Raw genomic sequence first — 27,547 nt, forward strand, 5'->3', positions numbered from 1 at the left:
GCTGCGAGGAGGCAAATTGCTGGGAGGCAGAGGCCAAAGTGGTGGCCAATGGGCAGGGCTTCAGCAATATTCACTCCATAAGATGCATAGACATTTCCACCAACTTTTTTTTGGGGGGGGGTTGCGTCTTATAGTCAGAAAAATACGTAACTTGGCATCACTCTGTAGCTTCCCTCCCGTCCTACTCTTCCCAATTAAAGAAGTCCCCTTTTTGATTGAGTCAAAACCTGAACACTTAAGAGGCTGCAGACTGCTGGAGAGTTGATTTGTAAGGAGAGAAGCAGATCATTTACACATCGCTTCGCTTCCTTGTCACCAAGTGGCTTTGCTCATACAACAGGCTGAACCAAGTTAAGGTCCAGCGCTTGCATTCACACATGAAGAACTTTAATTCCAGAATTCCTGGAGGTGTTTCCCCCCCCCCCCCCTGTCACTTCTTTTTCTGAACTTCAGTTACAATCAAACTTTTGTGAAAGATCAGTGCAGTTCAGAAGACAAGAGGCAATGATAAATCTCTCCTCTTGGCTCTGGAGGGCCAGAGATCAAGCCGGCTATAATTATATCTGCATGGCAGGCGAGGGCATGATCAATTACCTTGCGCTTCTAAGCCGAGTGACAAATGAGTGACCAGGAACATCCTGGTAAACCACCCCGAATAAAAGAAATTCTGAGTTCAAGTGTCAGTGATTATTAAAGTAAAGGTTCCCCTTGCACATATGTGCTAGTCGTTCCCGACTCTAGGGGGCTGTGCTCATCTCCGTTTCAAAGCCGAAGAACCAGTGTTGTCCGAAGACGTCTCCATGGTCCTGTGGCCAGCATGACAAAATGCCAAAGGTGCACGGAACACTGTTACCTTCCCACCAAAGGTGGTTCCTATTTTTCTACTCGCATTTTTACATGCTTTCGAACTGCTGGGTTGGCAGAAGCTGGGATAAGTAACGGGAGCTCGCTCCATTATGTGGCTCTAGGGACTCGAACCACTGAACTGCCGACCTTTCTGATCAATAGACTCGCGTTCTTAGCTACTGAGCCACCACGTGCCCTCAATGATTATTACTGGTTTTCAATTTCCAAGGTGGTTTATGATTACTCATCATAACACACACACACACACACACTGAAATACAACCATCCTTTTGACTCTGGATGATTGTTCTATAGTGTTTAATTGGTGCACGCATTAAGAATGCTCAAAGAAGTCCAAGTCAAGTTATTTTATATACGTAGTTATACATATTGCATAACATACAATGCAACTACCTCCCCCTATACCTGAAGAGAAAAGTTTTTGATCAGTGTGTGCTACCTGCTGTAACGTGCTGGTGAAGCAGGGACACTAACCTCACAGTCGATATAAAAGCTACACATGACACAAAGAGCCATGGGAAGATGCATTCTCAGCATCGCAAGACAAGATAGAAAGACCTACACATGGATTAGAGATGAAAAAAAAATACAATGTCATCAAGAGAGTAAAAGAATTGAAATGGAAATGGGATGGTCATGTAGCAAGAAGGACTGATGGTAGGTGGACAAAGGCAGTCATAGAATGTATCCCACTGGATAAAAAGTGTCCATGAAAGAGACCTAAATCAAGATGGATTGATGACATCAGCAAGTATGGCAAAAGAAAGCCCAGGGCCATATTGGTTGGAAACACGTGGAAAAGACCTTCTTCCTGTAGTAGATGGACAATAGCTAAAATGATGATGATGGCATATCTATATATGTATAGATACATTCTATATACTGTGGGGGTAAGACACCCCTAACACCCCTCAAGGTGTGTGTTCTGTTAAGATACAGCCTGTTGTGCCTTAAAATGGCTTCTACCGTACTGCCTTAAATGGCTTCTACCATACAGCGCTGTGGAGTTGCCATGGTAACGGCTTCACAGTACTCCACAAGGGGGCTCCCTCTGGTAAGGGGGAAAATCCAACATTAGAAAGTGACATTAATGGAAGGAGGGTTGGGATAAATAAATACCTGAGCAGTGCTGGGTTATCAGCTAATTGTTAACAAGATACAAATGAACTGCAGGGAAGTAATATGCATTTTTTTTCCTTCCATCCAATTTGTGTCTGATTCTCAGAGATTGCATGAAGTCTTCAAGTCCTTGAAGTTTTCTTAGCAAGGTTTTTCAGAAGTGGTTTGCCATTACCTACTTCCTAGGGCTGAAAGAAACTGACTGGCCCAAGGCAATCCAGCTAACACACATGCCTCAGACAGGACTAAAACTCTTGTTTCCTGTTTTCTATCTTTATGACTTAATTACTACAGGTACTATAGTCCTTGGCTTAATGAGCTCAAAATTTCTGTTGTTAAGCGAGATATTTGTTAAGTGGATTTTGTCCAGGGGTGAAATTCAGCAGGTCTGACAGGTTCTGACAGGTTCTGGAGAACCAATAGCAGAAATTTTGAGTAGTTCAGAGAACTGGCGAATACCACCTCTGGCTGGCCCCAGAGTGGGGTAGGAATGGAGATTTTGCAGTATCCTTCCCCCAGGAGTGGGGAGGAAATGGGGATTTTGCACTATCCTTCCCCCAGGAATGGGGAGGAAATGGGGATTTTGCAGTATCCTTCCCCCAGGAGTGGGAGGGAATGGGAATTTTGCAGTATCCTTCCCCTGGAGTGGGGAGGGAATGGAGATTTTGCAGTATCCTTCCCCTGGAGTGGGGTGGGAATGGGGATTTTGCAGTATCCTTCCCCTGCCATGCCCACCAAGCCACACCCACAGACCCAGTAGTACAAAAAAAATTGAATTTCACCACTGATGTTGCTCCATTTAAAACCTTTCTAGTCATAGCTGTTAAGTGAATTGCTGTAATTGTCAAGCTAGTAACACAGTTGTTTTGTTCAGTGAATCTGGCTTCCCCATTGACTCTGCTTGTCAGAAGGCCTCAAAAGGCAATCATATGACCCCCACGGAGCTGCAACCATCATAGATACATGCCAAGTGCCGGAATTCTGATGATGTGACCCTGGGGGTGCTGCAATGGTCACAAGTGTGAAAAACAGTCATAAGCCTATTTTTTCCAATGTTGTTGTCACTTCAGAAGCTCACCAAATGAATGGTTATAAGCAGTGGTGGGTTTCACATTTTTTTAGAACCTCTTCTGTAGGTGTGGCCTGCTTTGTGGGAGTGGCGTGCTGACCATGTGACCGGGTGGGAGTGGCTTGCCGGCCATGTGACTGAGTAGGAGTGGTTTGGCAGTCATGTGACTGGGTGGGCGTGGCCATCTTGTAAAATGTGGTGAAACTCACTTAACAACGCTCTTGCTTAGCAACCAAAATGTTGGCTCAGAAACTCTGGCATTTGAAGCACGCAAGTCTTAAAGCTGTCAAGTTACAAGACCCTTGCACCCCAACCCTTTAGGAAAAAAACCCCAGGGGTGTTCAAACTTGACAGCTTTAAGACTGGTGGACTTCAACTCCCAGAATTCCTCCTCTCGCTCTTCATCTTGATGATGTCCGGATGGGGGGCGGGAGGGAGCTGGAACCAGTTCTAAACAGCACTGTAGATTTGTGGAACCTCTTCTATAGAAGAGGTTAGAACTGGGAGGAACCCACCCCTGGTTATAAGTCAAGGTCTACTTATATACCGAAACTGGCTCTACAATATACATATGGTAATCCAATTTTGGGATTCTTTGTGCGCCGAGAAGCATACACATGTGCTTTCCTGATGAACACTGGACAAAAAACAAGCTAATTCCAATGTATTGAGATGCTTGAGGCTTTGGGGATTTCTGACAGAAACTGAGCTACACTTGCAAAATTAGTAGGTGAAATGGAACATAATTCACCTTTAGATGTCAGACTTTCCCACATATTGCAATGCTGTTTATTTTGTGAGATAGCAAGGCATTTAAATATGTAATTGTGCTCATCATCATGATTAACTCATAAGAATCCGCTGCTGGTAGCTGGCTTCTGAGAAGATTTGGGAATAGAAACAGAACAGAACAGAACAAAACAGAACACGATAGAATAACAATAGCGTTGGAAGAGACCTTGGAGGTCTTCTAATCCAGGGGTCTCCAACCTTGGCAACTTTAACACTTGACTGCTAAAATTTGCAGATTTGGCTCTCTGGTAGAGCCCCCCTTCCTGACCTGACAACATTCAGAAACAAGCAGGGTTGCTCCAGGTGTATGCATGCAATTAGGTTTCTTTCTCTGTTACTTCATGTCTTCATGTTTTAAATATTTTATTCGTAACCCTACATGAATGTTTTATGGAGCATTTGTGTTAGATTGGGTAATGGATAGACACACACACAGGCTTAACAGTAACAACAGCTCTTTATTAAGTACAACAAGTGAGAACAATCCAGTGAAGGTTGAGTCTGACAGCAGCCCTTTTATAGGGAGCTGTCAGACCCTTCGACCAATAGGATTAAACCCCTGTTCCAGGCCGGAACAGAGGACCATGGTGGAAACCACTGTAGTTGAAACAAGTATCTAACACCCCTCCCCTCTTGGATGGAATAATCCTACTTGTTACGTAGTCACGCAGGTAGGCGGGCTTTTGAGTAGCTCTGCCTGACCTGTGCAGTTCAGTAGGAGGGGTTTCCTTGGACAGGTCAGACGGACCTGTTTGCTCCGTACTCCGCTTGGTGGAAGCTCCTGGAACCTTTCACAGGCTGCGGCTGGAGCTTCTAGAGCCGGTTCGCTCTGAGCTCGCTGTGGGCCTGCAACATAACCAAATAAGTTTTCCGGTACCCTCAGGCTTGAGCTGGCTGTGGAAGGAGTGAGTGTTTGCTCCATTTGGGTAGGGTTTTGGCTAACTCGTGCAGGAGTTACCTCTGGTTGTCTAAGAGTGGAGTTGGAGAGGCGGCCACGGAGTTGGTCAATATGCCTTCTCCCATTCCTACCGTCCTCGAGCTCTAGGAGGTAAGAGCAAGGGCCGGTGATGCCTATCACTGTGGCAGGAATCCACAGAGTTTCCCCAGCGTAGTTGTGGCCGTATACCGAATCCCCTATGCTAAATGTCCAAATCTTGCTTGTGGAGTCTGGGGGCGATGAGGCAGAATAATTGGGGTGTAGCCGGTCTAAGTGGGACCTTAGCCGGTGACCCATGAGAAGCTCGGAGGGGCTTCTCCCAGTAGTGGCACTGGGTGTGATGTGCTGAATTAGGAAATAGTGGTCAACCCGTGTTTGCCAATCTCCCGGGCCCATCCTAGAGAGGGCCTCTTTTGCAGATCTCACCATTCTCTCCGCCTGACCATTGGAGGCCGGATGGAATGGTGCGACCAGGGCATGCCTGATTCCCTGAGCTGTTAGGAAGGTCTCAAATTGCATGGCCATGAATTGGGGCCCGTTTTCAGACAGCAAGACATCGGGCAGGCCGTCCGTGGAGAAAAGTCTCCGTAGCACCTTCATGACCGCTTCTGCCGTAGTGGAGGTCATCAGGACTACCTCTAACCATTTCGAGTAGGTGTCCACAACTACGAGAAATGTCTGGCCATGAACTGGGCCAGCAAAATCAATGTGCACCCTAGACCATGGTGCTTGAGGCCACTCCTTAGCGGGCGCCTCTGGGGGAGCTGGTCTGGACGCCTGGCACGGTGCGCAGGTAGCCACACATTCTTCGATTTCCCTGTCCATGTTAGGCCACCACACGTAACTCCTAGCCAAAGACTTCATCCTGACAATTCCAGGATGCCCTACGTGTAAAGCCTTTAATACTGCAATGCATAGTTTGGGTGGAACAACGACCCGGTCCTCCCACAGTAAACAGCCTTTAACAACAGACAGGTTATTTCTCTTATGATAATACATTTTGAAATCAGACCCAACAGGCCCCTTGGGCCACCCCCTCCACACCCAGTTCAAAACCTGTTTGATCGTGAAGTCTCTGGCAGAGTGGCGGGCAACGTCACTAAGTGAGACGGAACCAGTCTCTAAACAGTCAATGCAAAAAACTGGCATCTCGGGGGTAGGGTATGCGAGTAGTTCGTCGGTGCTCTCGTTGACACTGGTCACTTCCAGTCCCAGGACTTCGAACCAGTCAAGCCCCAGGACGCTCCACAGGTTTCCCCTGACCACCGTCACTGGTAGCTGGCTGCTGAAGTTGTTGAAGTTCACCCGGAAGGTGCCTTGGCCCACGATGGGGACTCAGTTCCCCTGGTAATCGCGAAGGCAGATGTCAGGGGTGTGTAGATGTTATTTCTTCAGGCTAGGGATAGGCTGCTTCAAGGTAGACCATGGCATGATGGTCAGTGATGACCCGGTGTCGAATCTCCATCTCGCATGGAGAGCCCTGGATGAGGACTCTGACCTTCAACTTCTTTGATTGCCTTGTGTGGGCTTTGCCAATTGAGGTGTGATGGATGACTCTGTTGTCATCCTCTGAGTGCCGTGGTGGTGGCCGCCATGCCCCTTGGTCAGGCCTCTGCTGGTGGTTAGGTCGGCTTCATGGCTGCCAGGCCGTCGGGGGGAGCTTGCTTTGGCAAACCTTGGCGATGTGCCCCTTTCGCTCGCAGTGCTGGCAGATAGCATCGCAGAGATGGCAAAACAATCTGGCATGGTCTCCTCCACAGCTAGCATAAGGCGGGAGACACAGTTTGAATATGCGCGCCAGCTGGGTGTGGCTACTGCACATGTGGCAGCTGTCATCTTCTTCGCCTTCTGAGCTCTCGGCCTCTGCAGCCTTGTGATGTGAGCATGCGCTCTTCCGCGCATCCTGTGAAGCGCCCTGGCGCTGCAGGGTTTCTGCAGACTTAGCAGCCTATTCTGATGCCCTGGCTTCATCCAAGGCAATTTGCAGAGTGAGGTCAGACGTGGTAAGTAACCTCCTCTGTAGGTTAATGTCCCGCATGCCACAAATTATGCGGTCCAGAATCAGCTCATCCAGGTCTCGGAATTTGCAGTACGCGGCAGCCTTGCGAAGCGCTGCAACATACTCATTTATTGACTCACCCTCTTTCTGGTGCCTGATGCCAGCGAACGTGCTTGGACGGCTTGAGGGCATAGTGGGTCCTCAGTGTCTGCTGGAGCACGGACCAGGCGACTGATTGCAGCAGTGTCGGCTCAGAGAGGTCTTTCGCCATCTTGAACACTTCCCAGCCACAGTATCCGAGGAACATGTTCTTCTTGCAGCCTTCAGAAAGGCCCATGAGGTCGTTTGCCTCGAGGAATCAGTCAAATCGTAGCAAAAACGAGTCCCAGTGCTCTGTGATTGGGTCATACGGAGTCGGTGGTCGGCGTGCATGACCATTTTGTGTTCTGAGGGCGTTTTGAGTTTGCCGCTCAAAAATGGCTGCTCGAAGCCGCGCTGAGCTCCGGGCTGGATGTACTTGCTAGATTGCTATGCTCTTTTTGGCTCGCCTAGTTGCCTTCCAATCCCACCCTCGTCGCCAGTGTTAGATTGGGTAATGTATAGGCACACACAGGCTTAATGGTAACAACAGCTCTTTATTAAGTACAACAAGTGAGAACAATCCAGCGAAGGTTGAGTCTGACAGCAGCCCTCTTATAGGGAGCTGTCAGACCCCTCGACCAATAGGATTAAACCTATGTTCCCACCGGAACAGAGGACAGTTGTGCAAACCACTGTAGTTAGAGCAAGTATCTAACAATTGTTTGAACCCCGTTCCTGCAGAGGTCTTATTATTCCTTCTCGTTGAAGGGTGGGTTTTTTTTTGCTGCAAACTGTCATAATTCAACCCACGGAAATTGGTGGCAGGCCAGTTGAATGAATGAATCTTTTCAATGAATGCATGAATGAACCTTTTAAAAAATTAAGCGCTTGTAGAACATGTTGTATTGCACCGAGGCTTATCTACTCTAACTTTCTTTATATATTAATGTAGAAATAGGGTTTCCTGCCTAGGCAGGGGGTTGGACTAGAAGACCTCCAAGGTCCCTTCCAACTCTGCTATTGTATTGTAAATAGAGGAGAATAAATTTATGAATGTACATATGCCAGATGGACATAGGCCTTCTTTAGCTTTGCATCTGATCTTACTGGTCTGTGAATTCTGCTCTCCTCTCCTTTCCCTTCCCCTTTTTCCTCTCCTCTCCACTCCACTCCACTCCTCTCTCCATTCCTCTCCTCTCCTTTCCTCTCAATTCCACTCCACTCCTCCCCTCTCTCCGCTCCACTCCTCTCCTCTCTCCATTCTTCTCCTCTCCTTTCCTCTCCACTCCACTCCACTCTACTCCTCTCCTCTCGCCTCTTCTGTCTTCTCCTGTCTTCTCCACTCCTCTCCACTCTCCAGCTGAGGAATTCTGGGAGCTGGTCTACCCATCTTAAAGCTGCTAAGATTGAAAAATGCTGTCCTAGAGAAATTTAGGATATAATCATATATGATGATCACAATCTCAGCAAGAAGGAAACTAATAATGAAGCAAAGCTAATTTGTAAAAAAAAAAAAAAAGTAACGGAAGAACTAGTTGGCATCACCTGGCTAACTTTATCTGGCTTAGATGCTAAGCAGAGTCAGCTCTGGTTATTATTTGGAAACCCTTGGAAAAATTCCGCTGTTGTGGTCCAGGCTGCTAAGCCAAAAAATATCTCAGAAGAGTAAAGATGGAGGAAAAAACCCTCCATTTTTCTAGACGTGGAGGTTGATGTAAGGAGTGAGGAGTCTACTTCTTACCCTTTCTCTCTCTTTTTGTTCTCTCTCCTTCTGCTTCTTTACTCAGACTCCTCATCCACTGGGTCTGGTTGTGTTCCTCCAACATACTAAACCATCAATTGTGGTTTGTCAACCATGGTTTGTAATAGCTAAGCCCAAAGAGGACAAACTTTATGATGACTTTGCTTGCTGTGTGACACATTCAGCCTTAAAATGGCTTCTTTGCTTTGCCTTTGTATTTTGGGGGGCATAACTAACATGGTTTTGTTTGTCTAGGTTTGGTGGTTTAAGGGTCCTATATTTGAACTGGTAAAAACTTTGTGCTGCCTCATGCTTACTATTGATCTGCTGCTGCATTCTTTGTCTTTTATTCTTCGAAATTCTCAGCTCTCTTCCTTTCTCATCAGCCTTCTTGGACTATTAATAGGCAAATAACTTTTAACAGACAAATTTTATACATTGGCCAATGTACTCATTCCAAAGAGTCAAGTGAACTTTGGATGGTTAAATGCCGATAGGGACTTTAAGGGTTTTTTGTTTTGCTTTTTTGCATTTTTATTTTCTGGATTTTATGTTTACTTTGGGTGTTACTGTTCTGTATTCTGATGCAGAATACAGATTAAGGTGCTTTTTTTTGGTTGTCTTCTGAAAAATTAAAAATCCAATTGGTTTTTTTAAAAAGTAAACTTCAGATGAAAACTCCTCCAGGTGTGGTCATTTGATTTATTCCTTCTAATTGCCTCACCTGAGACTGTGTTTTTTTAGCAGCTGGCATGCTGAACACAGCTGTATAGAGCTCCCTTTATAATATAATAGTTGTGTATAGGGCGCCCTATACACACCTATTTCAGATTAACAGGGTTGGAAGGGACCTTGGAGGTCATCTGGTCCAACCCCTCGCTCAAGAAGGAGACCCTACACCAGTGATGGCTAATCTTTCTCTAAAGGTGTGCCAAAACTGTCTGCGTATGCGCAATAGCCTGCACATGTGTGAGTGACCCCCCCCCCACATGCACGCGGGACCCGTGTGGGGGGAAATTTTGCCTCCCTGGGCTCCGGACGCTTTCCTGAAGCCTGGGAAGGGCAAAAATTGCCTCCCCTAGTCCTCTGGAAGGCTGAAAATCAGCTGGCCGGTGCACATATGCATGCCAGAGGGCTGCTGTGCCAGCAAATATGGCTCTGCGTGCCACCTGTGGCAGGCATGCCATAGGTTCACTATCACAGTCCTACATCATTTCTGACAAATGGCAGGCCAATCTCTTCTTGAAAGTCTCAAGTGATGAAGTTCCCTCAATTTCCGAAGGCAACTTCTGTTCCATTGGTTGGTTGTTCTCACTGTCAGAAAGTTCCTGGTTTCTAGGCTGAATCTCTCCTTGGTCAGTTTCCATCCATTATTCCTTGTCTGGCCTTCAGGTGCTTTGGAAAATAGCTTGACCCCTTCCTCTCTGTGGCAGCCCCTCAAATATTGGAAGACTGCTATCAGGTCTTCACTGGTCCTCAATAGACCAGCCATACCCAGTTCCTGCAAACATTCTTCATATGTTTTAGCCTCCAGTCCCCTAATCATCCTGGTTGCTCTTCTCTGCACTTTTAAACAATTTATAATTTAATTTTTAAATAACAAATAATTTTATTTATTTATTTATTTGATTTGTCAGCCATTTACAAGATAATAGGTATGAGAATAAACATGGGTATGAATGAAATGGGCATGACTAAATGGGGACAATAGGACAGGGATGGTAGGCAAGATGGCACACTTATACCCCTTACAGACCTCTTAAGAATGGGGTGAGGTCCACAGTAGACAGTTTAAGGTTAAAGTTTTGGGGATTTGAAGATATATATATATATATATATATATATATATATATATATATATATATATATATATATATATATATATATATATATATATATATATATATATATATATATATATATATATATATATATATATATATATATATATATATATATATATATATATATATATATATATATAATATATAATACAGACTCTATCTTATATAAGTAAGATAGAGTCTATATTATTTAAACCATACTTTTAAGCAACTTCTTTCCATCTATTCAAAGGGACCCTTTTCCAACATTTTTGGGCTTATTTTGAGGAGGGGCGGACTACGCAGACCCCATGACTCGAATTCAACGGCTTCTGCAAAGAAAAAAAAGGGGGGGACAAGCTCCCCACCCCCACCCCCCAAGCTGGGTGATCTCGAGATGCCGGCTTTATTCGGTGCCCGCAGATTACGGGATCGCCTCGCTGCAATCCCCTCCTCTTGCTGCAGCTCGGAAACTCCCACGGCTGGCAAATCTCATCAAGCCAAGGACGCACGAGGCGAGTCCCCATCGCTAAGGAGGACGTTTCGTAAAGACCGAATCCAACCGAACCGGCGTCTATCGCAACGCTGAGAGCAGCATCCTTTCCCATCGCCCCAAGTGCCTTCCCGAATTTGGCCTACAGAGGGCGCCACTGCTCGTGGCTCCGTAGCTCTGCGCTCGGCGAATACAGCTGCTGAAAGCCAAGCGGTCTTCCCCCCCCCCTCCTTCCCCGCCCCCCCAGCTCTCCCCACTCTGTCATTTGCTCTGATTCCCCCCCCCCCCCGCGCAGAATCTCTCTTTTCCCAGATCCAGTCGGTTCCTCTCCGCTCTCCACATTTTCCATCAGAGCTTCACGGGCTCAGTGGCCGTTTTGAGCTCTAACTCTTCCCTCTCTCACATACTGGTGCTGGAGACCCAGCATCCGTAACAAGTGAGGGCTTCGCGCATCCTTCGTTCCTTCCCCTGCTGCTGCCTGCAAGGAACATCTGCCGAGGAAATTGGAGGAGGAGGAGATACCTCGGATGATTCTTCCCTCGTAGGATCTCCGACGCGCTGCTCTTATTTCACTTTGAACACCAGCAGAGATGGATAATTCGCACTCCGTTTAATGCAGAACTGTCTTCGCTTTTTTTCCTCCCCTTCTCCATTCCTGGCTGGATTTTTTTTCTTCTTCTTCTGATGGATGCTTTTCAAACCGAGGGAATTCTTCCCTCTTCCTCCTCTCTCTTTTTCTTGAGTTAGTGTCTTGGCATCTTTTGGCTTGAGGATCGAACACAACTTTTTTTTTCTTTTTTGGGGAGGTTTGTTTGTATTTTGGCCCAAATAATAAGCATAAGAAAAATCCGAAAACCTGGTCAGCGTGGAGAACTAAAACAGCCCGACTCCAAAGGGAGGAGACCGAAGTGGGGACATAAAGTGTGGGATCGTTGCTTTTGGACTGGACCCACATATCCGTAGGTGTGTTTGGAAATAATGGAGAATAATCTTGGATCTGTTTGGCTACCCAAGCTGGCTTTTCTGCTGTTTGTGGTCTCGCTCCTCACCCTGGATCTTGAAGTCACCGGTAAGTCGTCTCTGGGTTTATTTTTATGCGCTCTTTTTTTTTTTTTTTTTTGAATTTCGTGGATTGGCGAGAAGAATGGCTTTGGAGAAAAGGTTGGCAGGTTGGCGTAAGGCGTGCTTTGAGTTGCTGAGAGCTTCCTCCTCGGTCTTGAAAGGGAGAAGAAGCCCAGAAGCCTGCCATCAAAGCACAACTAGAGTGAAAAGCCAAGATGGGCTGGCATTCTTTCTCGGCTTGGTTGTTACTAATCTTCTGGAGCTTCGGTGACCGGTAGCTTTAAGAGTAGAAAAGGGTCGAGGATTTTGGTCTTTGTTCTTGGAAAAGATCGCCTGTCGATCTGTACTTTGCATGCACGGTGCTTCCCAACTCCCCTTTGAGTGGCACGGGGGCACACCTCTCTCTCTCTCTCTCTGCAGTTGGTAGACACATTTTCTAATTAAAAAGGAGCAAAGCTCATTGTACGGAGTTGGGCTGGAGAAGGCGTCGAGAGAAGGTGGAATTGATCAGGTCTTGAGTCTGGCGTCTCCTGGAAAAATCAGCTAGAGCCGGGCATGAAACAGTAGATTTTTGGGGGAGTGAAGTTGCGCCATTTGATAAGAGAAGGGATAGGTCGGCTTCCGTGATCGACAGCAAGCCATTCATTAACGGGCCGTCTCAGGACAAGTCTACCACATCTCACCCAACCTGAGCATGCACTGTAATGCCCTCTGTGACACGGGCGAAACAATGCATGCTGTTTTTCTCTGCCTCCTACCAATGCCCAGGCAGACGCAGTTGGCCCAGAAATGCAGCATTGGAACCCATGTGCCACAGCAGGGACAATAACAAAGTTTACTCGAGGGTCGCCGTTGTTGAACTGCGCATGAATGCAAACCTTTGACGGGTTTTTGCAAGGGGGAGGTTGCTCGGAGGCTAACAGGTGACTGGCGAAAAGATTTCTCCTTATGAAACACGGGAAGGCAGGCTTCGCCTTGGTCCCTGCGGTAGACTGGCAGCGTGAATTGCAAGCCTTGTGCTGGGCTTGTGAATAGAGTTATCCCTGGAAATCCCAGGCTGACCAGGCAGCTCCCACCTGGGGGCGGGGGGGCGGGGGGGGGATAATGGCCCTGCCAAGGAAGGAGGGGGAAATGTCTGCTGGCTCTGCGTTCGTTGATGCCCGTGAAAAGCCACGAGTCGAAATGAAATCGGGACGAGCATCAGATTCAACTTGTAGCGATGCTGAAGAGCGCAGGGAGGTTTGGTGGCTTCTATCCGTGCTCTCCCTTTTTAAGGGTGCGGGGGCGAAGGTTGTTTCTCTGTTAGCTGCCTGCCATTCATATGAGCGGCAGCTTGCACACTCTCTGCCGTGGTTGCAAAGTCTTTGTCAGCTTTTATGTCAGCGGCAGACTTGGAATAAGCCCCCTCCTCCCCCTGGCCTAGGGGGAATTCTCGCATGGTACAATTGGACAAAGTTTTCTTTTTCGTCTGCATTTCACCTGGAAGCAAAAATCTCCCCGTCTCTCTCTCTCTCTCTCTCTCTCTCTCTCTTTTCTTTTCGCAAAAAGGATTGTTCTTTTATGTCCCTTTTGGGGGGAGGATAGGGAGGGAGGGTGAGTTAGATTGCCTTTAACTTGAAGCCATTTATCTGTTGGATCTCTCTCTCCCCCCCTCCCCAATTTCAACAGCTATTTCCTCTCTTCAGCATCTTAGCGGGGGTTTCAAGCAGGAAAAAAAAAAGCCAGACTTCTCTCCATGAAAAGAGCCAGTAGGAGGTGCACTTATTAAGGCCAAGTAGCCAGTCTGAGCTTGGCGAAATTCCCATTCAGCAGGGCATTTAAAGACTTTGTGGATGGGTAACAAAAGGCTTTCAGAGCTCCTGTACAATGCCGCTTTGTCCTCCCCCCCTTTTTTTTCTTCTTCTTCTTCACTTTCCTGCTAATGCACAACCCTCTTTGGAAATGTATTCCTTTCCCCCTCTTTAAACCTTCTTCCTGGAAACGGTCACTGCTCAGAGTTGATTTAGAAGGAAAAATAAATATACATGTTGTCGTTTTTTTGTCGTTTTCATATTTTTTTTCTATTGTTCCCATGTGCCAAAATGTTGTGCGGGAGGAAATCTAGCAAGCCGATGGTGAATGAGCTTCCGTTACTTGAGGGGGATGAAATGAGACTTAAATTTCTATTGCTTTTCCTTCCTATGGATGTGTGATGCAGGAGAGTGTGAGTGTGAAAGTACTCTGCTTCCCACTGTGAATAGGTTTGGGTGTGCTACTCTGCAGCTTGGAAATGATAATAATAATAATAATAAAATCAGATCCAAGCTTCTATGGAGGGCACTTAATCCCATCATGTAATCATTGGTCTGAGCGTAATAGAATTCAAGTTTCAGGAATTATAGAGGGAAGTGAATGTGAAGGACTCTTTTGTCTTGAAGTGGAAGAGAAAAGGACCTGCCTTCAGTCTTTCCACCTTCACTCCCTTCTTCGCTCTTGCTTGTGGTATGGAATCAAGGAATAGGATGGATCGGCTTGTCAGCATCTCCTAGCATCTGAATAGGAGAATAATTATATTCCTGGCAAGTGGTGCAGTATAAATCAAAGGGGACCTGTCATAGCATCCATCCATTTTGAGGCGGTGGAGTTGCCCCCTGATCTCAGGGACTGCCACATGTGCATTTAGTTAAATTGGCTGGGAAGGCGCATGGTGCATAGAGGCAAAGCTATGATCATTGGGCCACATGGCGCAATGGCTTCTACGCCCTAAAGTATGGTTCCTTTGATCTGGGTTTGGGCTCTAGTTGAGATGAATGGATGGATCCCATGGGATATGCTCATTCTCTTCTTAGTCACAATTGTTGGTTGGTAAGTTTCATTGTGAGAGGGAGAATGGAAGACCCCAGAACAAGTGTTTGTGATAGGGCGAGCCAGATACTTCAGAATAACTTCACAGGCGTGTATGAAACTGTTTCTGGAGAAGCTCCAGATCCTTCTGGAGTGGTAAACATTATGTACACTGAAATATTTCATAGAAATTCACATGTAATTAATATATACTGCCTGTGGGGGTTGGGGAGTTTGAGTATTAAATCAATAACTCCTTTGACCCGAACCTAGTAAATTATACCTTGTTTTAGATGAATCATCATGGATGAATTGCAGAACAATTGTTAAAATTCTCTCCTCTTCTATTTGTTTGGCAGAGATAATGCCTTTCAATGCTCAGGTCTCACTCTGTACTCAAAGAACTGAAATATTCATCAATATAGAATCATCAATAATTTTATCCTCATGTAAGATCACCTTCTTCCCAACCAAATGATGCTGCTATTATCAATCCCAGAAGTTCAAATAAGGTCTCTCAACAGATTTGGAGGATTTCAAAGTTTTTATGGTGCATTTCTGTCTTCAGTTGTAGGGAAACCAATGGGGAGTTTCAACTGAGTATGTCTTTTATAAAACTGCAACTGAAGATAAGGCTGCAACCACCGATGTCTAATTCACACATATATTTATCATCACTCAATATCTCATCACTTGGCAGCTTATCACTCAGTGTCTTTCAATGGAATGTGTGAATTACTTCCACCAAGAAATATTGAGTTTTGGGGTGAAATCAGGTGTGAATGATGTGCTTCTGTCTCTGGGCCTGTGGTGGTTGTTTCACAAATTATTGCTCTAATGTTGTAGGCATCACGGATTGAATGTGCTTGTGATAACTCAGCATGAGGTAGGAGAAGGGGAGTGTGAAGGAGAATCTGTATACGCAGTGTCTCTATGCTTGTCTTTTTCTATTTAGTCCAATAGATTGATCTGTTTTTCCAAAAATATCAACCAATGTGAATTTGATGACTGACGCTGTCTTGCAGCAATGTTTTAGAGGTGGCATCTTATCAGCCTTGTACTTGCTTCCATTGTCAATAGGCATTGTATTAAAGTTTGTAAATAAATGCACTTCATCACGCTTACTTTTGTCAATGAAACACTTTAATGGCTCTGTGATTCCCTCTAGTATTTTCATTCACGGTTGGTTCTACAGTGCTAGGCTAACAGACTCTACGCTTTCTGTTCAACGTTTGATCTGTATTACATGATATTCATTTATTTATTATACATCGCATAATAGAAGTTGGCTGCTCCATTTCATAGTTCAAGAGACCACTTATCCACAAATCACGTCAGTTCTACTTTTTTGAAAATCCTTGGTCTCAGGCAGATCTTTTTGAAGATTAGAATAGTGTATTTTAAATAGAAATATGTAATAGCCAGCTATATTACCAAATGTCCTTTTCTTCTCACTGTCTTTTGTCACACATGTTCTAAAAGAAAAACTTGTTGCTTGTACATTTGTATTTTTGAAGGATTATTAGGGGTTTTTCCCTCTCCTAAAGAACTGCTAATAACAGCTCAGAGATTTGCAGACCCCCATCAAAGTATGACACTTCAGGTTTCATGGGACTTGAGACTGAACCCATAGGAGCCTCGAGAAATAAGATACCTACAGGGACTCCTTGGTGCTTCTTTATTAACTGATTTAATGAGTTTATTGTATCATATCTATTATATTATATTGTATTATGCTATGCTATGCTATGCTAATAAGAGACACAGTGGCACGGTGGCTAAGACGTTTGTCAATCAGAAAGGCTGGCAGTTCGGCAGTTCGAATCCCTAGCACCATGTAATGGAGTGAGCTCCTGTTACTTTTGCCAACCTAGAGTTGTTTTGAGCACTCCGAAGGCGTCAGGGAAGCCTCCGGACGGTCCCTGAAGCCTTCGGAGCGCTCGGAGGGTTGTTTTGAGCACTCCGAAGGCATCAGGGAAGCCTCCGGATGGTCCATGAAGCCTTCGGAGTGATCAGAACCACTCTCACTTCCGGTTTGCTCGGAGGGTTGTTTTGACTGCTCCGAAGGCTTCAGGGAAGCCTCCTGAAGGTCCCTGAAGCCTCCGGAGGGCGTCCGGGGGGGCGGGGGAGGTTGTTTTCACCCTTCCCAGGCTCCTATAAAGCCTCTGGAGCCTGGGGAGGGCAAAAAAAGCATATAAAAATGGGGGGAGTGCCTGTAGTGCACGCATGCGCACTTGGGGGTCGCACATTGCACTATGGGTGCGGCACGCCTGCACACGACTCCCCTGCGCTCCCCCCACTTATGGCACGCGAGCCAAAAAAGATTCGCCATCACTGGTCTAGAGTACCATCTTAGGTAGTTTCTGGTTCAGTGTAGGATGGCTAACCATTGTCAGAGGATGTTGCATGAACCAGGCCATCCCATTATGCCATGACGTGATGTAGTTTTTGAGTATATCGTATTATGTAACGCTAGCAACTGTGTTTTGTTAACCTGGATTTAGAGTTGAAGTGTTGTGAGAATTCAATTTCCACCTAGCCTTAGCTAAAGGACGGTCCTGTGTGATCGGAAACCTGCAAAGATTTGACTTCCAAGTTTTCTTTAGTTGGAATCATAATCGCAACCTAAGTTTAAACACGCACGTCTAAATTCATACAAATGATCCGGATTAATGGTCTTCCTTTGTCTCCAGAGGTGTTCATGGTCAGGCATTCTTTGGGTCTTTGAGAGCACACATAATTCAGTGTCACAACTGGTAGCAATGACAATAGCACTAACAAAAGAAAGTCAAATTTGTCCTTCAGCCACGCATGGCTATTAAATCCATTTCCTTTATTCAGGTTGGCAAGAACCTGGGATTAATTCTACAGTTTTCAGGTAACAAGCATTCTCAAAGGTTGATCTCTTTCATCCAAGCATCCTTGTGAATCATCACTTGATCTTTACAGGGCTATACCTAGGGGATTTGAATATGGAAACTTTCATAAGGCTTTTAAAAGACATGGAGAGGACTGGGATATAGAGTAGAGACACATGAGCTCCCAAGGCGAGTTCCTACCGGTTCAGACCGGTTCGGCCAAGTAGGTAGTAACTCGGCCTGCCACGCCCCTGACCCGGTTCTATTGTCGGCAGCGCCATCTTTATTTTTGGTTCTGCACATGTGCAGAACAATCTTCATTGCAAAAATTTACATTTCTTCCCCGTTCTAATGTTCTGCACATGTGCAGACCTTTTTAGCTGCGAATGCGCATGCACGCGGGGCATTTGCAGCATTTTTTTGCGTGCCAAACCGGCAGTAATGCCTGTAGCAACTTGCCATTTCCAATTTGGAACTCCAGATCAGTAAAGGCTGACCTTTTCGGCACCAAGTGGTGAAACGGGAGCATGCGCACCAGAGTGCCGGAAACCAGGAGAGTACAGCTGGCCATGTGCACGGCCACCAGCTGCTCTTCTGGGGTCTGGCGTGTGCATGCATGCCGGACAGCTGGTCTTTGAGACCAGCTGGCCGCCGCACATGCACATGCTGGAACCCGGAAGAGCAGTTGATGATGGCTCTTTTGCCCACAAGAGAGGGCCCTGCGTGCCACCTCTGGCATGCAGGCCATAGGTTCACCATCAGAGTCATAGATGTTTGCATTGGGGGTGAAAATCCATGGCCACAAATAGAAGATCTTCCATCTGTCTGGTGCCAGAGGTGGTATTCAGCCAGTTTGGGCGAACTGGTAGCTCCGCTATCAGCTGGCCCCGCCCACCCGCTCTTGCTCTATCCCAGCGATGGCGAACCATTTTTGGCTCACGTATCATAAGTGGGGGGAGCACAGGGGGGTTGTTTGCAGATGTGCCGCACTCATAATGCAATGCGTGATCCCCCCAGTGTGCATGCGTGCACTACAGGCACGACCCCCCATTTTTGCATGCTTTTTTCACCCTCCCAAGGCTCCAGAGGCTTTATCGGAGCATGGGAAAGGCGAAAACAGCCTCCCCCACCCCCCTGGAAGTCCTCTGGAGGTTTCAGGGACCTTCAAGAGGCTTTCCTGAAGCCTCCAGAGCAGTCAAAATGACCCTCTTAGCAAACAGGAAGTCAGTTCCTGAATTTCCAGTTTGCCCATAGGGCTGGTTTTTTTGCGCTCCAGAGGCTTCAGGAAAGCTCATGAAGCCTCCAGAAGGCCTCCAGAGTGGCGGGGGAGGCTCTTTTTGCTCTCCCCAGGCTCCTATAAAGCCTCTGGAGCCTGTGGAGGGTGAAAAATAGCTTTAAAAAGGGTGGACTCAGCTGGCCAGCGCGCGCATGCGTGCTGGCCAGCTGACAGGGCAGCGCCTCGCATGCCCTGACAAAAGGCTCCGTGTGCCACCTGTGGCACGCGTGCCATAGGTTTGCCATCACTGCTCTATCCTGTCCTTTATTTCCTGCTTTCTATCTAGCTCATCTCAATCACACATCACAACTGATCCCTCCCCCCGGTGTTTTACTTACTGTTGCTGACTTGGAAGGTAAGCAGCTGAGCTTTTAAATGTTCTCTTTTCAGTGCTGCACACCTGCGCAAAGCACACATGTGCGTGAAGCTCAGGCTCACTGAATTGGTTATTAAACCAGCAACATCCCACCATTGTCCAGTGCTCATGTGCACCGGCCAGTTGCTCTCTTCCAGGTTCTTTGAGACCAGCTGATCCCCGCACATGTGCTTGCCAGAAACCATAACAGCAGCTAGAGATGATGTATGTGCCCACAGAGAAGGCTCTGCGTGCCACCTCTGGCACGCTTGCCATAGATTCACCCTCACAGTCCTAGATGTTTACATTGGGGGGGGGGGGAATAGAAGATCCTCCATCCAGTAGAAATAGCATTTTACTTGTTAGGTTCTGGGCGATGAATGGAGCCGAGGCCTGAGTGACTTCTAACGGCTCTTTACTTACCGCCTGTGAGGCAACTGTTGCTCCCGGGCTGACACAGCTCCTTTTATACAGAAGCTGATCAGCCCAAAACCAATCAGGAGAGAGTGCACCCCCTCTCCAACAGAGGAGCAGCCTGAGAACTTCAACAGACAACTACCGTATTGATCGGAGTATAAGACGCACCCTTTTCCCTCCAAAAAAGAGGGTGAAAATCTGGGTGCGTCTTATACACTGAATACAGCATTTTTTGCCTCCCGAACCCCCCCCCTTTGCAAAAATGCCCATGCATAGCCTTTAGGAGGCTTTCAAAGGCTGCTGGGGGCTGGGGAGGGCAGAAATGAGCAAAAAAAGGCATTTTTTGCTCAATTTTGCACCCCCTCCGGGCAGGAGCACTCTACAAACCTCCTAAAGGCTATTCATGCCCTTTAAAAAAAAATAAAAGGCCCGTTTTTGTGAAAAATGGGCCGTTTTTGGGAGGTTTGCAGAGTGCAAAAAAATTTTTTTTTTTAAATTGCCTCTTCAAAGCCTTGGTGCATCTTATACTCTGGTGCGTCTTATACTCCAAAAAATACAGTATATACCGTATATAACATTTCTGATGGGGATTGTGAAGCATGCATTGAAAGAGCCCTCATCCAGCGTTCCATAGATTCATGTCATCCGTTGATCAGGTAAGAGACGCATAGCCTTTCTGCTACTTTGGCAGAAGAGTTTCTAGTTTCCAGGATTAATTTGGGAATATGAATGTTTAGCTATGCCCAGCTAAAATGGAAAGGTAGCAGGTGATGGGAAAGGCTTCTGGCCCGAAGGGTGGAAAACTGTTGCCAGGGTAGACATGATGGCATAAGCCAGACTCATAGAGACATATGGCCTCCGAGAGACATTGGCTGGATTGACATAGCCCATTTAATCTAATTAGTGAAGGTTCTAGTTTGCCCAACGTGGCACCTCTAAGACAAGCAGGTGGGATTTGGCAATCAAAAACCTCAGATATGTGTACAATGCAACAGAGATCGAAACTTTGTTGTATGTTTAGTTTACAATACAATACAATAGTAGAGTTGGAAGGGACCTTGGAGGTCTTCTAGTCCAACCCCCTGCCTAGGCAGGAAACTCTACACCGTTTCAGACAAATGGCTATCCAACATCTTCTAAAAGACTTCCAGTGTTGGGGCATTCACAACTTCTGGAGGCAAGCTGTTCCACTGATTAATTGTTCTAACTGTCAGGAAGTTTCTCCTCAGTTCTAAGTTGCTTCTCTCCTTGATTAGTTTCCACCCATTGCTTCTTGTTCTACCCTCAGGTGCCCTGGAGAATAGTTTGACTCCCTCTTCTTTGTGGCAACCCCTGAGATATTGGAACACTGCTATCATGTCTCCCCTAGTCCTTCTTTCTCTTAAGCTGGACATATCCGGTTCCTGCATCCGTTCTTCATATGTTTTAGTCTCCAGTCCCCTAAGCGTCTTTGTTGCTCTTCTCTGCATTCTTTCTATAGTCTCCACATCTTTTCTACATCGTGGCGACCAGAACTGAATGCAGTATTCCAAGTGTGGCCTTACCAAGGCATTATAAAGTGGTACTAACACTTCACGTGATCTTGATTCTATCCCTCTGTTGATGCAGCCTAGAACTGTGTTGGGTTTTTTGGCAGCTGCTGCACACGGCTGGCTCATATTTAAATGGTTGTCCACTAGGACTCCAAGATCCCTTTCACAGTTACTACTATTCAGCAAGGTATCATCTATACTGTACCTGTGCATTCTGTTTTTGTTGCCTAAATGTAGAACTTTACTCTTTTCACCATTGAATTTCATTTTATTAGATAGTGCCCAATGTTCAAGTTTGTCAAGATCCTTCTGTATCTTAAGCCTATCTTTAGTTTACTTTATTGTTATTGCACATGGTACAACGAAATTAAATGCCAACTTCAGTGTACATTGCAATGATAAAAAGACAAACATACATCCTTTACATTCTTTATGACTGACACTGACAACCCGATATTGCACTATACTGTAGAATTCAATATAGTTATTGCCCTGGGATAGAAGCTGTTTTTCAGCCTGTTTGTCCTGGTTTTTATTGTCCTGTACCAGCTGCCGGATGGTAATAGTTAAAAAAAAAGAGTGCCCAGGATGAGATGGATCTTTAAGACTGTTTTGAACTTTCTTAAGGCAGCGGGAGCTATAAAGCTCTCCCAAAGAGGGCAGAGGGCAACCAATGATCCTCTGGGCAATGACGTTGACCCTCCGGAGTGTTGTCCTATCTGCCACTGTGCAATTGGCAAATCATACACAGTGGTATGTTCTCCCACTGCAGCTGCTAATCCTTTAACTGATATGTTATTTGAGAGGCCACCTCTGCTCTATCACATCTACCTGTCCCATCAGGTTAGGACAGAAAGAGCACGTCACGAGTACCATCCATGAAAGAAAGTCATCTGACCAGAAGGAGAACTTTCACTGGCACCCCCATTCTGGAACATCATCCCCCTGAGATCAGAATGGTTCTGACTTAATTGGCCTTCTGGAAGGGGTCTGAAGCAGTGGTGGATAGCAGGTAGTACACCCCGGTATGGGAGTACCAGAGCCTGCCTGGAGTACCAGATACCATTCTGGTATGGCCCACCCATCCGCCCGAGCTCCTTACCGGTCTTTTAAGTCTTCGGCGCTTCCGCATGACACGTACAGCACTGGAGCAATGCTCCGCTGAGCAGCTGGAGTGTCACAGAGGCCAGTGGCGTAGCGTGGGTTGTCAGCACCCGGGGCAAGGCAAGTAATTTGCGCCCCCTAAGATGTTGCGCCCAGTGCGGCCGGCCCTCCCTGCACCCCCCACGCTACGCCACTGCCAGGCAGCGCTATTGGCTGGCTGGGGATGACGGGTTTGGAAGTCCCCTGGAGACTCCAACCCGGTCTCAGACCAGCTGCCACGCACCCTCTTTCCGCACCCCCGATGCGACCCTGCTCGCGGCGGTAGCCTTGACCCTGTGCACATACGGGTCGGCCATGCATTCAGACGAGACCCCGGATGCGTGTCTGGGGAGTGTTGCGTGCAGATACATCCCAGATATGCCCTTGGAGTCTCGTCTGAACGCCGTGCGGGCGCAGGGTCAATAACGGTCGGCTAAGTGGACTCCAAGAGGGCTGCAGGCCGGGTGATGAGCTTTCAGCCACTGACGTCCTTGGTTGCTTTGCACCTGCAAAGGGAGCGGAGGTGTGTGAAATTTTAAAACTGCCGGTGCCTTTTGTATTTGGCTGAAATGAGAGGCTTCCCTCCAATGGGGAATGTTATGCAGTTATTAAAGTTTCTGCTGATAAAGAAGGTAACAAGCAGAATATTTCCTTTAACTATAAAAATATTTCCTGCTTTCTCGTGGTCATAAAAACGTATTTCACTCACACCAAAGGCTAAAAAAGGTATATAAAACTTGCTGATGTGCCAGTCTGTTGTCAGCTAGAAACAAGCTTTGAACAATTTTAGACCCGAATAAAATAGGGAACTTCTTTCCAAGCAACTGTTTTTTTGTGTTTTCTTTCCTTGGAACCCAGGAAATTCTCCCAACAGAATGTGAGAGGTCCATGCAGCTTTTAGCACCCCCCCCCCATGCCTTCCCTCTTGGTCTCCCAGCCTTCTTTTGACCGTCAGGAGCAAGAAGCATTTTTATATTTCCTAGGGGGCTATATTTCCTCCCCACCCCCCATAAATGGAAATCCACCTTCATGGCCACATTTGGAGGTGGGGGAAGAGAAGGAGGAATGGCAAAGCTTAGCCAGAGGTAAATGAGGGATCTGTAACTTCTCTTCCAATATTTGTGTTTGTTAAATGCAGTAAGTCAAGAACAGAACTGTACCTGCACAGATCAATTAATATTGGGGCTATAATTTCAGGTGCAGCAACCCTACTTTTAGAATTTCTTCACTTCCTAAAGTGAGTAAGAGGCTTCTTGGCATGGAGTTGGATCCAGGCGAGGGGGGAGGTCCCTGCTTTTGAGGAAAGAAGGAATAGACCGACTGCCTTGTGGGGCCGGGAGGCTGGTGAGCCCCCTCCCTCCAATTGCACCGGGCAAGGGCTGCCCAGGTGCCCATCGCCCCTGTTCGGAGAAGAGCGTCAGTGGCCAGGAACGAAGCAAGACCTCCTGGCTGGCAGGCGGGGCCGGGCAGGGGCGACCCAGCAGGCTTTCTTGGCCTGCCCCTTCCAGCTGGCCTGTGCGGAAGCGGGAGGCGGCGGAGGGAAGAGCATGGCGGAGCAAGAGCCCGGGCTGGGGTGTGTAGTCCGCGCTCACCTGCCGGGCGCCGGTGCTGCATCCAGGCAGGAGCTGCTCCCCCAGCCCACCCCGACACACACACACTGGCTGCTTCCCCCCCCCCCCCGCGCCCCCAAGCCGCAGAAACGGCCTTCTCACCAGCTCTCCTTCCAGCTGGGAAGATGCCTGAGCGTCAAGGAGTTCGAGAAGCTGAACCGGATCGGAGAAGGGACCTATGGCATCGTCAGAGCTGCGAGTGCGAGCGCGCGCCCTCCCAGATGTTGCGCCCGGTGCGGCCGGCCCCCCCTGCACCCCCCACGCTACACCACTGACAGAGGCTTGTGGAGGCACTGAGACTCATGCGCACACTGCCGCATCCATGTGGATGCTGCCAGGCCCTTCCCAACTGTACTGGTTGGAATGGGATCCAGAACCCACCATAGGTCTGAAGACATGGCTTTGTTTTCTAGCCTGGAGATCTAGTAATGGGGATGTGATGCCTGCAAAATGGCTGTTCTGTTAGTGAACTATATTGAATTTTTCCACATACTATGATTTTTTTTTAAAAAATAGTTTAAATAATTGTTATTGTTTTGATGGTTAAACTTGGTTAATTTTTTGGGGGGTATTGCACTTTTAATTCTGCATGTGAGGTGAGTGGCTAAATAAATTGAATGCAGGCATTCCTCAATTTACGACGGATCTGAAAAAAAAGGGGACTTGCAACCTGGATACAAAGTTCAGAGAGTCGGGTTCCCCCACCCCATAGTCATGTGACTCAGGGGTGGGCTTCACAAATTGCAGCAACAGGTTTATTGCCCTGTTGCTGGGTGGGCATGGTCATGGTGGGCATGGCCTACTCAGCCTCCTGCAGCATGGCGGCGGGGAGGCACTTTTCACCCTCCCCAGGCTCTGGATGCTTTCCTTGAGCCTCCGGGAGCATGAAAACTGCTTCCCCTGGGCTCCGGAGGCTGGAAACAGGCCAGTTCCCAGACTTCTGGAACCTCTGGTAGGCCCGTTTTCTTCCCCTCCCAGAGCCTCCATGCTGGCATGATGAACGGGCCACTTGGAGACTCCTGGGTGGGGTGTGGGGCAGAGTGGGAGGAGCCAGCCAGGGGTGGCGTTTGTGTGTTCGCCCAACTGGGCAGAATCCTACCTAACGAACCCCTGCGAACCCCCAGCAGCCTCCCCCCCCCCTGATGTGACTGCATTTCAGATGCTTAGCAACACAGCCACATCTATGGCCGTTTGCAACTTCCCACAGTCATGTGACTGTCTTTTACAATGGCTTTGCCAAAAACCATCACTTAATAGTACTTCCATTTTTTTTCAGCAAAATAGTGCCATAATGAACAGGATCACTAATGTCCGATGACGGTTATGGCACAAGAAGAAGAAATGAACAATGCGTTCATTTAATAACCATGCCATTCATTTAACAACTGCCACCCAAAATATATATATATATTTTGGGTGGCAGTTGTTAAATGAATGATATATATATATATATATCATAAAATGTTATGACTGTTACAATTTAGGACCGTAATGGGCAGGCTCCATCATGGCTGTAACTCTACGACTACTCCTGTCAATAAATAAATATGAAGCATGCTGGTGTATTATGCCTAAATTGCTCCTAAGAGCCACTTTCCCGTAAGTGTGAGACAGCAAGAGGAAATGATGTCAGGCCTGCCTTTTCACTGAGCAGCAGGTCTTAAACAGGTCTTCATCCAGGCAACTTTGCATGTCCATCCTGCGTGGGGCTTCCATCTTTGGTACCCGAATTTGATCTTGCCTCTCCAGATGTGAGATTCAGATGGGATAGCAAAGGCTTCTTCTTTTGCATGGCCCACCTTGCCATTCATTCCAGTCACAAAGTTGCTTTTAGCCTTTTCCATTGTGTTCTTCTGCTGGGATGAGCCAGATCATTTTTTTTTTTTAAAAAAAAAGAGGGTAATTGGAATATCGCAAGCCGATGCAGCCTCAATAACTTGCACTTTACTTGATGATCGTTCAGAGTAATTTCACCCAACACCATATGTTTATCAGAGTGCACTTTAGAAATCTTGCAGATCTCTTGACAATTAGGACTTGTCAGACTGGCTGACAGCTGAACATCCCGGGAACCTCTTCACAGAAGACGCTGTCAAAGACGAACTGGGAGGACGGCTGATTGAATATAGTTCTGTATCAATTTCTTTATCTTTCCGTGCCTCTGACATGGAAGGGTTTGAGGCAGGGCTGAGTTCCGGCAGAGACTACTGCCAGTTCGCTCAGGGATGCGCCGTGTGCGTGCTTGATGCATGCTGAATGCACATGTGCAGTACAACTAAAATTGTTCTGCGCATGCGCAGAAGCGAAAAACAAGATGGCGGTGCCTATGGCCTCGTCGGGAGAACCCTTGTTGCTGTCTGTTCCAGGGACCCAGGCCGCCAAGCTAGTACCGGTTCGGCCGAACCGGTCAAAAAACCCCACCGGTTTGAGGCCTGGGTAATTATCTTTTGGCTACCTAGAGAATTGTTTGTCAACCTTATAGACTTTAAGATGTGAGGACTTCAACTCCCAGGATTCTGCTGCCAGTATGGAATTCTGGGAGTTGGAGTCCACCCATTCTGGGAGTTGAAGTCTTGCATATCAAAATGTCTGCAAGGCTGAGAAACACTGACCTGGAGTTAAATTAGGGTTCCAGACATCATTGAACCACAGTCGCCTAGCTGACCAATAGTGAGAGAAGACAAATCTTCTTTCACTACATCTGATAAATCTTTCTCCCCCACCCCACTTTTCTTCCTGAAAGTAGGCTTGGAGCAAAGAGCTTGAGGCAAAGTTTGGGAAGAATGGAATAGGGCAGTGATGACAAACCTTTTCAGCACTGAGTACCAAAGTGGGAACGCTTTTCACGCACTTGTCAGCTGCACAACCCAGAAGAGCAGCTGCAAAAGGGGCATGCGTGTGCATATGCGTGCATGCATGTGTTGGAAACCAGAAGTTCATTTAACCAGTATGCGCATGTGCACCAGACACCTAGTCTTCTGGTTACTGGTGCGCATGCATGCATGGTGACCAGCTGCCCGGTGTGCATGCCCACACCAGAAAACTTTCAAGTTTCCTGCATTGCCGCGCACACGAAGGTTAGCTGATCATCACACATGCATGCACGCCAGAAACCCAAAAGAGGAACAGGCGATGGCGCACATGCCAGGCAAAATGGCTCTGTGTGCCACTTTGGGCCTGCGTGCCATAGGTTCACCCTCATGGGAATAGGGGGTTATGCAGTAGTTAAGCAACCTAGTGCCCTTCAGATGTTTTGGATCTATTTCCCACAATTCATTGCTTTTGTCTAGTATCCTTTGCCTCTGTACAATGGGAAATGAAGTCTGAAAATGTGAAGGGCACCAAGAGCTACTGCTTCTTACATCCAAGTTCAGAGAGCACTGGTGCTCTCTTCATTTCAATCCTGAGCTGGAAATATTCTCCTTGATAGGTACATACTTAAAAAAACATGCAGTATCTTAAACATGCAGTATCTACACTGTAGGCTAGCAAGACCAAAATCAGAGAAAAGAATTGTGTCTTATTTGCACAACGTGAAGCCTATTACATC

At 47.0% G+C, this 27,547-nt stretch overlaps 1 protein-coding gene across 1 annotated transcript in view; it reads left to right on the top strand.

Annotated features, from left to right (window-relative positions):
- The first annotated feature begins 11,790 nt into the window (after positions 1-11,790).
- DCC (DCC netrin 1 receptor) overlaps positions 11,791-27,547 on the top strand; it is a 1,323,879-nt gene continuing 1,308,122 nt past the window's right edge. Inside the window, exon 1 of the mRNA XM_081942031.1 lies at positions 11,791-11,990. Coding sequence (XP_081798157.1) covers positions 11,900-11,990 — 91 coding nt within the window. The 5' untranslated portion in view covers positions 11,791-11,899. The remainder of the gene's footprint in view (positions 11,991-27,547) is intronic.

The sequence above is a fragment of the Natrix helvetica genome, assembly GCF_964273705.1.
Source record: "Natrix helvetica genome assembly, chromosome: 2".
NCBI classification, from domain to species: domain Eukaryota; kingdom Metazoa; phylum Chordata; class Lepidosauria; order Squamata; family Natricidae; genus Natrix; species Natrix helvetica.